This window comes from Tripterygium wilfordii, chromosome 15 (assembly GCF_013401445.1).
Source record: "Tripterygium wilfordii isolate XIE 37 chromosome 15, ASM1340144v1, whole genome shotgun sequence".
In the NCBI taxonomy this organism is placed as follows: Eukaryota; Viridiplantae; Streptophyta; class Magnoliopsida; order Celastrales; family Celastraceae; genus Tripterygium; species Tripterygium wilfordii.
The window spans coordinates 1,384,018-1,397,272 of record NC_052246.1 but is presented as its reverse complement, the minus strand read 5'-3'; the positions used below and the strand labels follow the sequence as shown (position 1 = coordinate 1,397,272).

At 36.1% G+C, this 13,255-nt stretch overlaps 1 protein-coding gene across 1 annotated transcript; it reads left to right on the top strand.

The window, feature by feature from the left end:
* Positions 1-372: 372 nt before the first annotated feature.
* Positions 373-10,200, top strand: LOC120016728 (ABC transporter A family member 7-like). The gene is made up of 18 exons (XM_038869631.1): positions 373-635; positions 1,305-1,686; positions 1,860-1,939; positions 2,110-2,254; positions 2,913-3,032; positions 3,142-3,266; positions 4,131-4,289; positions 5,275-5,437; positions 5,513-5,638; positions 5,761-5,844; positions 6,580-6,941; positions 7,754-7,954; positions 8,561-8,670; positions 8,778-8,862; positions 8,976-9,104; positions 9,208-9,313; positions 9,458-9,546; positions 9,736-10,200. The coding sequence occupies exons 1-18, from the start codon at positions 558-560 to the stop codon at positions 10,033-10,035; spliced, it is 2,844 nt and encodes a 947-aa protein (XP_038725559.1). The 5' UTR covers positions 373-557; the 3' UTR covers positions 10,036-10,200.
* Positions 10,201-13,255: the final 3,055 nt, after the last annotated feature.

Here is a 13,255-nt window from a genome sequence, read left to right as displayed (position 1 = left end):
TCAGTTGCTTAATCAACAGGATCATGATTCATGATGTCTGTCTAATTGACTAATCTTTGGCATTTGACCACCAAATTGGATTAATTTGTGGAATTATGTAGACAAGTAACAAAAATAAACCCTAATTAATTAATCAAACAAACTATCAATTCTTCGTCATCAGCAGATATGGAAAGTCCAAACGCGTGATGCATTAATATAAACAATCTTGCGAGGGGTATTTTCGGCAGGATAAATTGTGAAAATGGTGCGAAATTCATTATTCTACGAAAATACCATTTTCGATAATAGTGGAAGGAGGTAAGGGTAAATAAGTCATTCAGTCGCCTGCTCTGGCCAATGAAGACGCATAAAATGGTGATCATTCCTCCTGTTTTTAAGAAGAGCAGAGAAGAGACAGAGATCAGCACAGTGAGCATTAATAACAGAATCAAACAAAAAGCAACCTGCGATTCGATTCTTGGCGGGAACTCGAATCTCAGGATTCCTCTCCGGTGATAATCTCAACGGTCGAGTTTCTGGTTGCTTTTCTTTAGGCGTTAAGCCTGAAGTGAACCATGGCGGATCCATCTAACAGTCACTCAAGCTTCTGGACTCAGGCCAACGCTCTCCTCAGGAAGAACTTAACCTTTCAGGTTTTATTTTCTGATCATTGTTGGTTGAATCACTGGTTTTGTCTTGTCGTATAAACACAACGAAAATATTGATGAATATTTGAATATGAAAAGAAAGGGGATTCTGAGTGTGATAAGCTAGGGTATGATTCTTTCTTGTTCTACAAGAGTCTGCATTCTATTGTTCGTTTGTGATTGGATTCTTTTTCTCAGCATATTATTAGTTGACCAATGAGGGTTTATCCAAAAATTTAGTTGAATTATATGGTCAGTATCTCATAATATGCTCTTCAGTTCATCACAAGAGGATGATTACAACAACTGTTGATGGTTTAAAGTTAGATATGATTCTGACTGGATTCCCCCTCTTTTGATCTCCTTTATTAAAATTGTTTTTTTTTTCCCTTTAATTTCTGAAAACAGAACCTGAGATGTATGGAGGCAGAAATTTCTGCTATGTTTCCCATTTATTAGGAAAATATATGTTTGAAATGAATTGTTTGATTATTTTTTTAAGTTAGTTCTTTACAGCTGAAATCAATGATGGTTCTTATTTTTCGCTTAATTGGTGATGGCTTTGAAGCTTGATTTCCTGCTTATTATGAGTTTGTGCCTTCCGCTGTAGCTTTATCTGATTATATCATCATGTGGAGTACCTCACTCTTTCTTTTTCTTTGTTTTTTTTGTCAGAAACGCAATATCTCTGCAAATGTCCGGCTCATCAGCTTTCCCTTTTTTCTCTCTGTACTTCTTGTTCTCATTCAAAGTTTAGTCAATAATCAACTTGACAGTGCTAGTAATAACTGTGGCTGTGCTTGTATTGATACGAATGGGGATGGTCGGTGTGAGAGAGTTTGTGGGTTACAGTATTCAGACTTGGATCAGGCAGGAACTTGCCCCATTCCTAGTCCCCAGGAATGGCCTCCACTCTTACAAATTCCTGCTCCTGAATATCGTGCAGTGAGAACTGATTTTGTTTCATTCACAGACTTGCCAGATGAGTCATGCAGGAGTACAGGGTCCTGTCCTGCAACTCTTCTATACACCGGCAATAATCAGTCTCTTGCAGAAAGTATCTCTCTTTCTACATCTCTTTCCTTATGTTTTTAACTTTTTCTTGCTTTTCTTTAAAAGAAAGTAAGAGTTGTTTTTTTTTTCTTTCTAAAAATATTTTGCTTCTCTTGATGGGACGATAGAAGGTAACATATATTATTCTGTTATAACATTAATTCTGTATTTTGATAGTTTTGGCTGGGAGTATGTTCACGACTTCATTCACTCTAAATTCCTCTAATATTGTGGGTACTTTAGCTGAAAACGTTGTGGTAAGTCTTCCCAATCCGGTGCTTTCTTTTTATTATGTATGAATTCATAGCTATTGTTTCGCTTTCAACATCAGTGATTACTTTGCATCGAGTATAACTGTATTGCTAATATGTATGTTGGTGGATATATAATTCTGCTGGTAATGTGATTTCTGCCCTAAAAATTTCAGGGTTCGGGAACAAAGCCTCAAACACAAAATTTTCTGGAACCTGCTTTCTTTTCAGACGATCCCATTTATTATGCACAACGTCAGTGCTCAGCAAACTCAACCTTCACTGTCTCTGTGCCGCTGTTATCTACCGAGATATCACAAGGTATAAATTAATTACTTTCTGGACAATATTTCTGACTTTTTTTGGGGGAAACATAAGGTTTAGACTGTTCTGCATGGACTTCAGTATATATGTATATGTATAAGTTTGACTTGTATGGATTTTCCAGCTGAAAAAGGTTTTTAGATGAACATGTTAGAGAACAAGAATGTTGTGTTCATTTGCACCTTTCCATACACACAAACAAGTTTTCATTTTTAATAAATATGCTAGCAAGTTATAGGAATAAGGCAATCCATATAAGGTACATTTATTGCATTAAACTAATTCATTGTCAAATAAGAAAGAAATTGCATCAACTGCAAGTGAAACGATTTTGGAAAGTAAACAGGAAAATGATGAACCCACTTAAACGAGCTTTGTTATATTTGAATCTTGCACCTGGCAAAGAATTCCTTTTGCATCATAACTCAGCATAGGCCCAACAGATCTCTCCATTTACCTCTCCATTTGCTGCCTTATTTTTACAATGAACCCCCACTTTTGATATATTAGATGTCAGAGGGGGCAATTCTTCACGTGTGCTTTGATTTTTTCATGTGGTTGGTAAGACAAGTGTTTTTCCTGATCTTTTACTACTTAAATTGCTTGCATTGAACATTCTAAATTTTATTAATTTACAATGTTGTCTTGGATATAGAGGTAACATGTGTTCAAGGTTTGCATCTGTGGCGCAATAGTTCTCTTGAGGTAAACGATCAGCTTTATAAAGGTTACCGAAAAGGAAACCAGGAGAGGAAGATTAATGAGATACTTGCAGGTCTGTCTATTAATATCCTCCAAAATGATTTCTTCTTATATGATACTCTTAAGGCGTATGACCTTAAACTCTACAGTTGAAATTAATGTTAATTTGGATATTTTTGCAGCGTATGACTTCCTAAATTCCAATGGGAATAATTTTAATGTGAGCATCTGGTACAATGCAACCTATAAAAATGACACAGGCAGTTTTCCTATGGGATTGGTGCGCGTTCCGCGCTCAGTGAATTTGGTGTGTTTAACCTACTATTACTTGGTTGAATTTTCTTCGTTTTCATTGTTGGTATTTATTAGGCTTTTACGCTCGGCTCTCGGAAATTTTCTGTACATAGAACTTTTTAAAGATTTTTGTTAATCAACACGCTCTGCGAAGATACTAAAGAATGAACCCTAAGGCGGTTTTTGGCATTTTTTGTTAGGAAGTAGGATATCAAATTTTTATAAGCAAAAAAAAAATAAAATACTACACCATCTTGGGATTACTGGGTGATTAATATGGAACATAATGCCATATTAAGAGATGACCGGGTGAAGAAACCGTAAAGAATCTGAAGATTCATTTTGAATACTATATTTTTAGATATGCATTGAGATATTCTGAATGTAACCATTTCTTCAGTTTATTTGGAGGAGATTCTTTATGGTGATCTGTCATAACTGCTCTGTTAAGAAGTATCTTTGTTGTCCTCACTAACCGATGTGTTTTATGGCACTTTGGTTTTGAGGCAACATAAAGGGTTCTCATTCTGAAGGCGAGTGCTGGTAAATCAGTTATCTGAGATAGATGGTTTAACATAGCAATTGCAGAAGTAGGAGCATTATCAAGTTGAAAAGTGGAATATTTATGCATAGACTAATTATGGTTCCTCATATGCTTGTTTGGCCAATAAATGGACTTTGAACTATTTGATTCGCTTGCTTTGGCTTCTTAAGTGCTATTGTAAAAATATGGCCAATTTTCTATATCAGAACAATATAATAATAGAATAAGAACCATTTAGCATGACACAATTGTATACTTCATTGTTACATTCTTCCTTTTAGTTTATCTTTCCAGCTTTCTTCACACTTAGAAATATTGTCAATGCTTTTGCAGGCATCAAATACCTACCTTCAGTTTTTGCGAGGGCCTAGTACAAGAATGCTGTTTGAGTTTATCAAAGAAATGCCTAAATCTCAAACCAGAAACAGGCTGGATTTGGCATCTCTTCTCGGACCACTTTTCTTTACATGGGTTGTTTTACAGCTGTTCCCGGTAAGCATGTGGATTGTTTTTACTTTGCCTTTGGGACTTGATTGTAGAGTTAGTAGTATTCGTTTGATTGAAGCAAGGTTTTCTTCTATATTCTTTCTAGAATCTCGAATACTGTCACATATTTCGATATATTTTGATTTTAAAATTTCAATCAGCTAAAAGGCCTGTCTTCAAGTGTTTTATATCATAATTCCTTAAGGTAATTTTGCCTTTTATCTTTCAGTGGCTACTGCATCATTCAATTCTTCAGTTATGGTGGTGGGTAAAGGGTAGAATACCTATGTTTTTTTTTTCTTTCGCCTCAAAAAGAATCATTTAAATCAAAAAGCATTCTTTGTTTACATCCCTCTGTGGCTTTGTCCCTCTTGCCAAAGACAAAGGTTTACAACCATCCATCTCTAACCAATCTGTTCAAGGATTTTTTTTTTCATATCTGAAACTTTTGATTCCTAAGAATTCATACTATCCGATGATAAGGAATTAAAGTTTCAGTTAACTTCTTCTCCTCTCATTGATCTGGTCACTTCCCAAGATGTAAAACCATTTCAAATAGATTCGCCTTCCATATTTTCTTGCCAACTTCAGGGAGGAGATAATGATGTAAAATCTTCATATCTGTTTACAAGGGAAGTATCTATTAACCAAGATTTGTTTTCCTTTTCTAAATATGGCAGTTAGAATTTTGTCCAAATATACCTCCCAATGAAGGGTATTTGTTTTAGCAATCAGCCAAGTACATGACTTTAATTCCTACAGGCCATACTCTTTATAAAACTAAATTTACGATAACATTTTACAAGTTCCATCAAAATTTTAATTGTTATTCTAAGTCTGTTCATTGCTGGCATTATTAGCTCATTTCACAAGAAAATTTGGTTCAAAAAGAAGGGCGACTGATCTTGTGGAGATTAGTTTATATGCTATTTTCTTTCCAGAGGGCCTAACAATTATGGGATTACATCTGACTACTCTATTTTTGATGTAGGTGATCTTGACGTCGCTAGTTTATGAGAAAGAACAAAAACTGAGAATCATGATGAAAATGCATGGGCTTGGAGACGGACCATATTGGCTGATTTCTTATGCTTATTTTCTTTCTATATCTTTGTTGTACATGCTATGCTTTGTGATATTTGGCTCAGTCGTAGGTAATAAGCTGGCCTTGTTGCTTCGTCTTTATCATTTAATTTAAATAGCTTTGATGGCATTGATTTCCTTTGCAGGGTTGAAATTCTTCACACTGAATGACTACAGCATCCAATTTGTGTTTTATTTCATTTATGTAAACCTACAAATTGCTCTAGCCTTTCTGATTGCTGCAATGTTTTCAAACGTTAAGACCGCTGCAGGTTTGATGTCCTTCTCTATTTGCTTTTTCTCTTGATATATATACATATATGGTGGTGTCTAGATTCCACTTTCGAGTTTTAGCTACTGGCTCATCACTTATGATTGCATTTAATGATTACAGTGATAGGCTACATTATAGTCTTTGGATCTGGACTCTTAGGCGGCTTCCTTTTCCAGTTTTTTGTCGAAGATGCATCATTCCCACGTAAGTTGAATGATATGTGAAACTATAATATATATCATGTTCTAATTGCCTTTCAGATTAATTATTTCCATGTTCTTATTCTTATTCTGAACATCTTTACTTTCAGCTTTGCTTTCATTCACAAGTTAATTGATGTGAGCCTAGCTCTATATATTTCCCATCCTATATTGTCCATCGCAATGGCCAAAGGAAGGGGGTTTTCATGATTATTCCCATTGCGCATGATGTGAGTTAATCAATATGATCTTGATTGTTAGATCAGTTCATTACATCATACATGCTGTTACAGTCATTCTTACTGTTAGATCTATCCAGACCATGTCTCCCAAGCCTTTCAAAAACACCCATGCTTGGGAAAAGATTATATAAGAAGAAATGGAAAATTTTTCCGTTCCTGTTGAAAACAAAGTAGCAATAAAAGAAGTCTCCAGTTTCACTAAAATGTGAGGTGCTTATGGTTGCATTCTTGGTAATAGGGTTTGGTATATCAGCGGGTCTTTGAGTTTTCCACATTATTTGACAATATTCACGGATATCATTATCTACTTTATTGGTTTGGAGCTTGATTGGAGCCGCAGATAGTAGCTTCATCATCATGCACTCCTTCCAATCTTTTCTGCGGTTATTGCTTTATTAACATCGTTGTCTGCAGTTATTGCCTTAATGTCAGGAATTTTCTTTATTATACTTCTGAGCAGCTTTGGTTACCATGGAATGTATTCTCTGTTGCCCCAGGAGGATGGATCATTGTAATGGAGCTATATCCTGGCTTCTCTCTCTATCGTGGACTATATGAATTTTCAGACTATGCTTTCACTGGCAATTTCTTGGGGACTGATGGGATGCGGTGGGGAAATTTGAGTGACAGCGAAAATGGAATGAGAGCTGTCTTGATCATCATGGTTGTTGAGTGGCTTCTTGTACTTTTGGTTGCATATTACTCAGATCAAATATCTTCATCTGGAGGTGGGAAAAGTCCTCTGTTTTTTCTGCAAAGGTTCCGGAAGAAGCGTTCACCCTCATTTCGAAAGCCTAGTTTGCGAAGACAAGGATCTAAAGTTTTTGTCCAGATAGAGAAACCTGATGTCTCTCAGGAGGTACGTTTTATTCTTCTAAGAACTCAATGGACGTAAGCATAATTACAGGGTAGATCTACCAGACATTAAATGTTCCTGTGTACCAGTAAAAGATGAATGATAAATTTTGTTTTAATCAAGTAATCATCTGATCATGTACCAGCTGAGTTATTTTGTTCCTTTTACAAAATATATTTTATGAGTTTTATTGCACTTTTTATTTTCAAGAATGCTTTATATCCCTAATAAATTCATCCATAACCGTCCAGAATTATGTGGCAATTACAATGTTTTAACACAATCTCTTATTACATTATTTTTGATTAACACAATTTCTTATTACATTGTTTCTGACTAACACAGTCTCTTATTACACTTTTCTATACATAATTACATTGTTTAAGTATTTCAGATTTTTATACACGGTTTCAATGTAGTTAAGAACATCCAAGTAAAACCTATCAACAATGGGTCTTTATGGAAAGAGTTTTATATGTTGAATCCGAATTTGTAATTTTTTTTGAAATCTAACATCTATTTAAAAGACAAAACATTTTGAAGTTTCATATAAGAAAAGAAAAAGTAAAAAGATGTGATGTCATCTTGCTTAGTAAGCATGTCACATAGATTTAGACCCTTATGGATAATTTCATTAGGGATACGTAACGCTACCGTTTTATTTTTCTCGCATCCTTTTCCTCAATTGGCCGCAGTGTTAATTTTAATTGAACTTTAATTTTCTCAGTGCAGCTTGTAAATTGTATCATATTCCTGATTGTAATCACAACACCCATGGATGATAATACTTTTTATGCACATCTATTTTTCTGCAGAGAGAGAGGGTCGAACAGTTGCTACTTGAATCTAGCACTAGTCATGCAATCATATGCGACGACCTCAAAAAGGTGTATCCTGGAAAGGATGGAAACCCTGATAAATTTGCAGTAAAAGGCTTGTCTCTTGCTTTGCCTCGAGGAGAGTGTTTTGGTATGCTGGGTCCCAATGGTGCCGGGAAGACATCTTTTATCAGTATGGTCAGTAAAAATGCTCTCCTCTTCCTGTTCCATTTTATGCATAATAGGGAGCTTTCTCCATTTTGTTATATGCATGATGATCAATGTTTAGTTAGAATCCTGAAATCATGAGAAGGATAAAATTGCAAATACCGCAATGGGGATTATGTTGCACCCTTTCTTTTTTATACAGTAGGACAGTTGGGCGGTCGTAATTTGCTGTATGGCTTAGCTCAGTGAAAGACGTGACCTTTTTTGTCCTTGCTGCTGTCTCAAACTCACCATTGGAAATAATGTAGATAATTAGAATCAAAATTCTCAGAATGTGCCTTTTTTCAAGGGCTGCCTCTCTTATTCTTACATGGAAGGGATTAAATACTTGTATATTTGTCCTTTGATGTTAAAAATATAAAACTGGTGACTTCCTATTTGTTATTTCTTCCATTTGGTAGTTTCTATTTTCTTCTGTAACTATAGCCAGGAAATTCCATTGCAACAAGTATTTTGCTCGATTGAGATGATATTTTGGTTCCTGGTGTTCATATTCCTTCCGGCTAGAATAGGTATCGCATGGCTTCCTTTACTTGATTTCTTCCAAACTAAAGGATCCATATTATGCTGTGACAGATGATTGGGCTCACAAAACCCACTGCTGGGGCAGCTTATGTTGAGGGTCTGGACATACGGACAGACATGGAGGGGATATACACCAGCATGGGTGTATGCCCACAGCATGAGTAAGCCAAACTTCTCTTTAATTTTGAGGCCTACTTTACGTTTGTTTTTCTTTTTATGAAAGTGAGACTATCATCTTATTTGTCTCTTTTTCCGTTTGTAAATTTAGCCTGCTCTGGGAAACCTTAACAGGAAGGGAGCACTTACTTTTCTATGGCAGGCTTAAGAACCTTAAAGGCTCTGAGCTGACACAAGTAAGTCATCATCGTCTATAGTCTTTAATTTAGGGAGAGAGAAAGAGAGAGTTGTAGAGCAGAAAGGAATAAGTATTAAGTTTATGTTTTCTGCTCTTGTTCTTTTGTTGCAGGCTGTGGAAGAATCTCTTAAAAGTGTCAACCTGTTTCATGGAGGAGTTGCAGACAAACACTCTGGGAAATACAGTGGGGGAATGAAGAGGAGGCTTAGTGTCGCAATATCTCTTATTGGGAATCCCAAGGTATGTCTGATTTCTCTCGTACGTACTGTTTCAGACGATAGATTTCAATAAATATATCTTCTTACAATTACTTTTGCGGTGTAATCCAATGAAATTTTACAAGGTTGTTTACATGGACGAGCCAAGTACTGGATTAGATCCAGCCTCAAGGAATAATTTATGGAATGTCGTGAAGCGTGCAAAGCAAAACCGAGCAATCATTTTAACCAGTATTTTCTCTCTTCCTATCTCCCTCCTCGCGGTTATTGAACCTACATACCGCCTTTTTGTTATACATGTTTCTGCATGTCCGTTTGGTTTTGTTCTGCCTTGTTTTATATTTTAATAGTTTAATGTGCGTGGCTTGTTTTCAGCACATTCCATGGAGGAGGCAGAGGTCCTATGTGATAGATTAGGAATTTTTGTCGACGGCAACCTTCAGTGTATTGGAAATCCAAAGGAGGTATTCTATAACTTCCCCTGTTTTATACTTTTATTCAAGTTTGTGGGCAATAGACTATTTTCAAGAACTCATTTGAGTATTTAGCCAGAACTTCCAGTACCTGAACAGATGAACTTGCTATGAAGTATGGAAGTGAAGAACCATTCATGGTTTGTATAAATAACTTGTCCATTTTATGACTCGTGACAGCTTAAGGGTAGATATGGAGGATCGTACGTGTTCACAATGACAACGTCTTCGGATCGCGAGGAAGATGTGCAGAATTTGGTTAAGAATCTTTCCCCAAATGCTAACAAGATATACCAAATATCTGGAACCCAGAAGTTTGAGATTCCAAAACAGGAGGTGAGGATTGCAGATGTGTTCCAGGCAGTTGAGAATGCAAAGAGCAGATTCACAGTGTTTGCTTGGGGTCTTGCTGACACAACTTTGGAGGATGTCTTCATCAAGGTTGCTCGTGGAGCTCAGGCTTTCAATGTCTTCTCATAATTTAATTTATCAAACTTGCACGTTAAACTTATTTATGTTTGTATTATTTCTGTAGTTTGTGTAATTACATTCTAATAGTTTTCATTTTTGGAGTTGGTTTAAATCTTTTTTGTTGTATATACATATTTTTTTTTTATAATAATACGCATCCTTGTAGAAATACAAATATACCTATAATATTTTTTTCCTGATAAGCTAATAAAGTTGATACTAATGTTTTCCAAATCTCTGGGGATGCTGAGGGCTCTACTACTGCCAAAACTAGTACATGAAATTCCCATCCCATGTGTTTGTATGACATCTGTGGTTTGCGAGTTATTACATAGATACATGAGTTTATGTGTTGTACGTATTATCCAATATATAGACAACGAACGAACGGAAGATAGTTGTTGTGGATTTACTTCAAAATTTGGGTTTGTTCGATATATATATATATATATATATCTGTGCATAAGCCATCGAAAATACATTAGCTTAAGATAAAATGATCAATATAAACTATCGTCACGTTAAAAAGTATCATCAAATGTCCAACAACTTATAAACTAACTTATTTTTCCAAAATATAAATATTGACCTTATTGATATCCTCAAATTATGGAACCAACTTTTGTCCCATAATTTGCTCCTCAAATTATGGAACAAATTATGGAACCTTTGTCCCACAATTTGCTCCTCAAATTATGGAACCTTTGTTCCATAAATTGCTCCTCAAATTATGGAACATTTGTCTTAGGGTGTAATGTTTGATCCCTATATATATGAGATTGTAATTGTAATGTTTCATCAATATACATACACATCAAATATTGCCTCTATTCTTCTCTACAATTGCTCCTATTTTTCTACATGGTATCGGAGCAGGTCATGCTGTAGAAACATTACAGGGAAATATGGTAAATTATACCTCAAATCCAATTTCCCTTATAAATGAGTTTGCAACTTATCTTCAGGAGAAGGGAAGAGTAAATTGCACCTCAAATTCAATACATGGAGCTTCTGGTATAGGAAACTCTAATTCCACAACCCTCCTTGGTAAGTTTGCTGGGTTCTTATCAAACTCGGGACATCAATCCAATGACAATTTTGAAGGTATTTTCAGTGCATTCTCTACTGCTATAGAATTTAATACCGTGCATGATTTTTGGATTGTTGATTCTGGTGCCACCGATCATATGACAAATAAATTAACCAATTTGTCTGACTTCAAAAAATTTTCTACTCCATCCCATGTGTCAATTGCCAATGGGAATGGTGTTCCTGTTCTTGGTGAAGGTAAACTTAAATTGTTGTCTAAAGATGTGACTTCAATGGCTTTATATGTTCCATCTTTTCCAGTCAAGTTACTTTCGGTTAGAAAACTCACTCAAGCTTTAAATTGTTGTGTTATATTTCTTGCTCATGAGGTACTTTTTCAAGATCTTGTCACTAAGAAGATCATTGGTAGAGGATTTTTTCTACAAGGTCTTTACTACATCTCAGGAAATTTTCAACCTAGCAAAAGTACTCAAGTCTCGTTTTTTCCTTCTTCCTCGGCAGATCATGTTCTCTGGCATCAGCGTTTAGCACATCCTTCAGATAATATTCTCACTAAATTGTTGCCAAATGTTGATACCAATTATTTTTCTTGTGAAATTTGCCATTTGTCAAAATCTACTAGATTACCTTTTGTGTCTTCTTCTTCTAGAACTACTAGAATGTTTGAACTTGTTCACTCCGATGTTTGGGGACCTACTCTTGAATCAATTGATGGTTTTAAATACTTTGTTACATTTATTGATGATTTCTCACGTGTTACTTGGGTGTACTTGTTGAGATCAAAAAGTGAAGTTATGAATATCTTCAAAGATTTTCATATGCTTGTTCAGACTCAATTTTCCTCTAAAATTCAAACACTTCGTTCTGATAATGGCACAAAATTCATGTCTAAAAATATGACACAGTATTTATATTCTCATGGCATTGTGCATCAGACTAGTTGTGTTGGTACTCCTCAACAGAACGGAGTAGCAGAACGCAAAAATAGAGACTTGTTGGAAAAAACTCGTGCTTTGATGCTTCACATGCATGTTCCAAAAGTTTTTTGGTCTTATGGAGTATTAGCAGCAGTTTATATCATTAATCGGCTTCCGAGCCGAGTGCTGTCTTTTAAATCTCCCCTTGAAGTTTTGCAGGGGAAAACTATTGATGTGTCACACTTGAAAGTATTTGGTTGCACTTGCTTTGTGCATATACAAGCAGCTCATCGTGATAAGCTTGATGCCCGAGCTGCTAAGTGTATTTTTCTGGGGTATTCTTCGACCCAGAAAGGGTATAAATGTTATCATCCTGATTCTCGAAGATTATTTGTCTCCAGAGATGTTATGTTTGAAGAAGCAACACCTTATTATACAAATTCTCAAGATGATTTAGAGGACGTGTTTCCCTTGCCTATATCCGAGATTATTTCTGAAGGGGTTCCTCACAAGCCTAATATTGCTGAGTTTGTTCCGCACCAGGCCACTGAAAATCCTCCAACTGGACAAGCTGAACTCCTTCCAAATGTGCTAGCTGAAAATTTGGTTGAAAATCCTCCAGTCGAACAGCCCGAGAATCTCCAAGATGTGCATGTGCTTGCTTCCACTAATAATCATGAGGTTTCACCGTCATTGGTTCGACGGAATCCTACTCGAAATCGCGTCCCTCCAACAAAACTTCAAGATTATGTCACTTTTTCTGCCTGCCATCCTCTCTCCAAGTATGTCACTTATCATCGTCTTTCCTCAGCTCATGTGGCATTTCTCACCGCTATTTCTACTGTTCATGAACCTAAGAATTTCAAGGAAGCAAATTCTCAGGAAATATGGCGACAAGCTATGGGTGAAGAGCTTCAAGCTCTTGCTGAAAATCAAACTTGGAGTGTTGTTAAACTTCCTCCTGGAAAACAACCAGTGGGGAGCCGCTGGGTATATAAAACTAAATTTCACTCGGATGGCACCATTGATAGACATAAAGCTCGCCTTGTGGCCCAGGGATTTACTCAAACCTTTGGTGTAGATTACAAAGAGACGTTTGCTCCTGTTGCTAAGATGAATACAGTGCGTACTCTCCTCTCAGTTGCCGTAAATTGTGGATGGTCTATGAGTCAAATGGACGTCAAAAATGCTTTCCTTCATGGGGATCTTGAAGAAGAAGTCTATATGAAACTACCTCCAGGACATCCACAGAGTTCAGATTC

Excerpts from the sequence above, each read along its gene's own strand:
- LOC120016728 (XM_038869631.1), top strand. The coding sequence starts at position 558 with ATGGCGGATCCATCTAACAGTCACTCAAGCTTCTGGACTCAGGCCAAC. Across the intron at positions 8,671-8,777 it reads GGTGTATGCCCACAGCATGA|CCTGCTCTGGGAAACCTTAA; the intron begins GTAAGCCAAACT and ends TTGTAAATTTAG. Across the intron at positions 9,314-9,457 it reads CCGAGCAATCATTTTAACCA|CACATTCCATGGAGGAGGCA; the intron begins GTATTTTCTCTC and ends GCTTGTTTTCAG.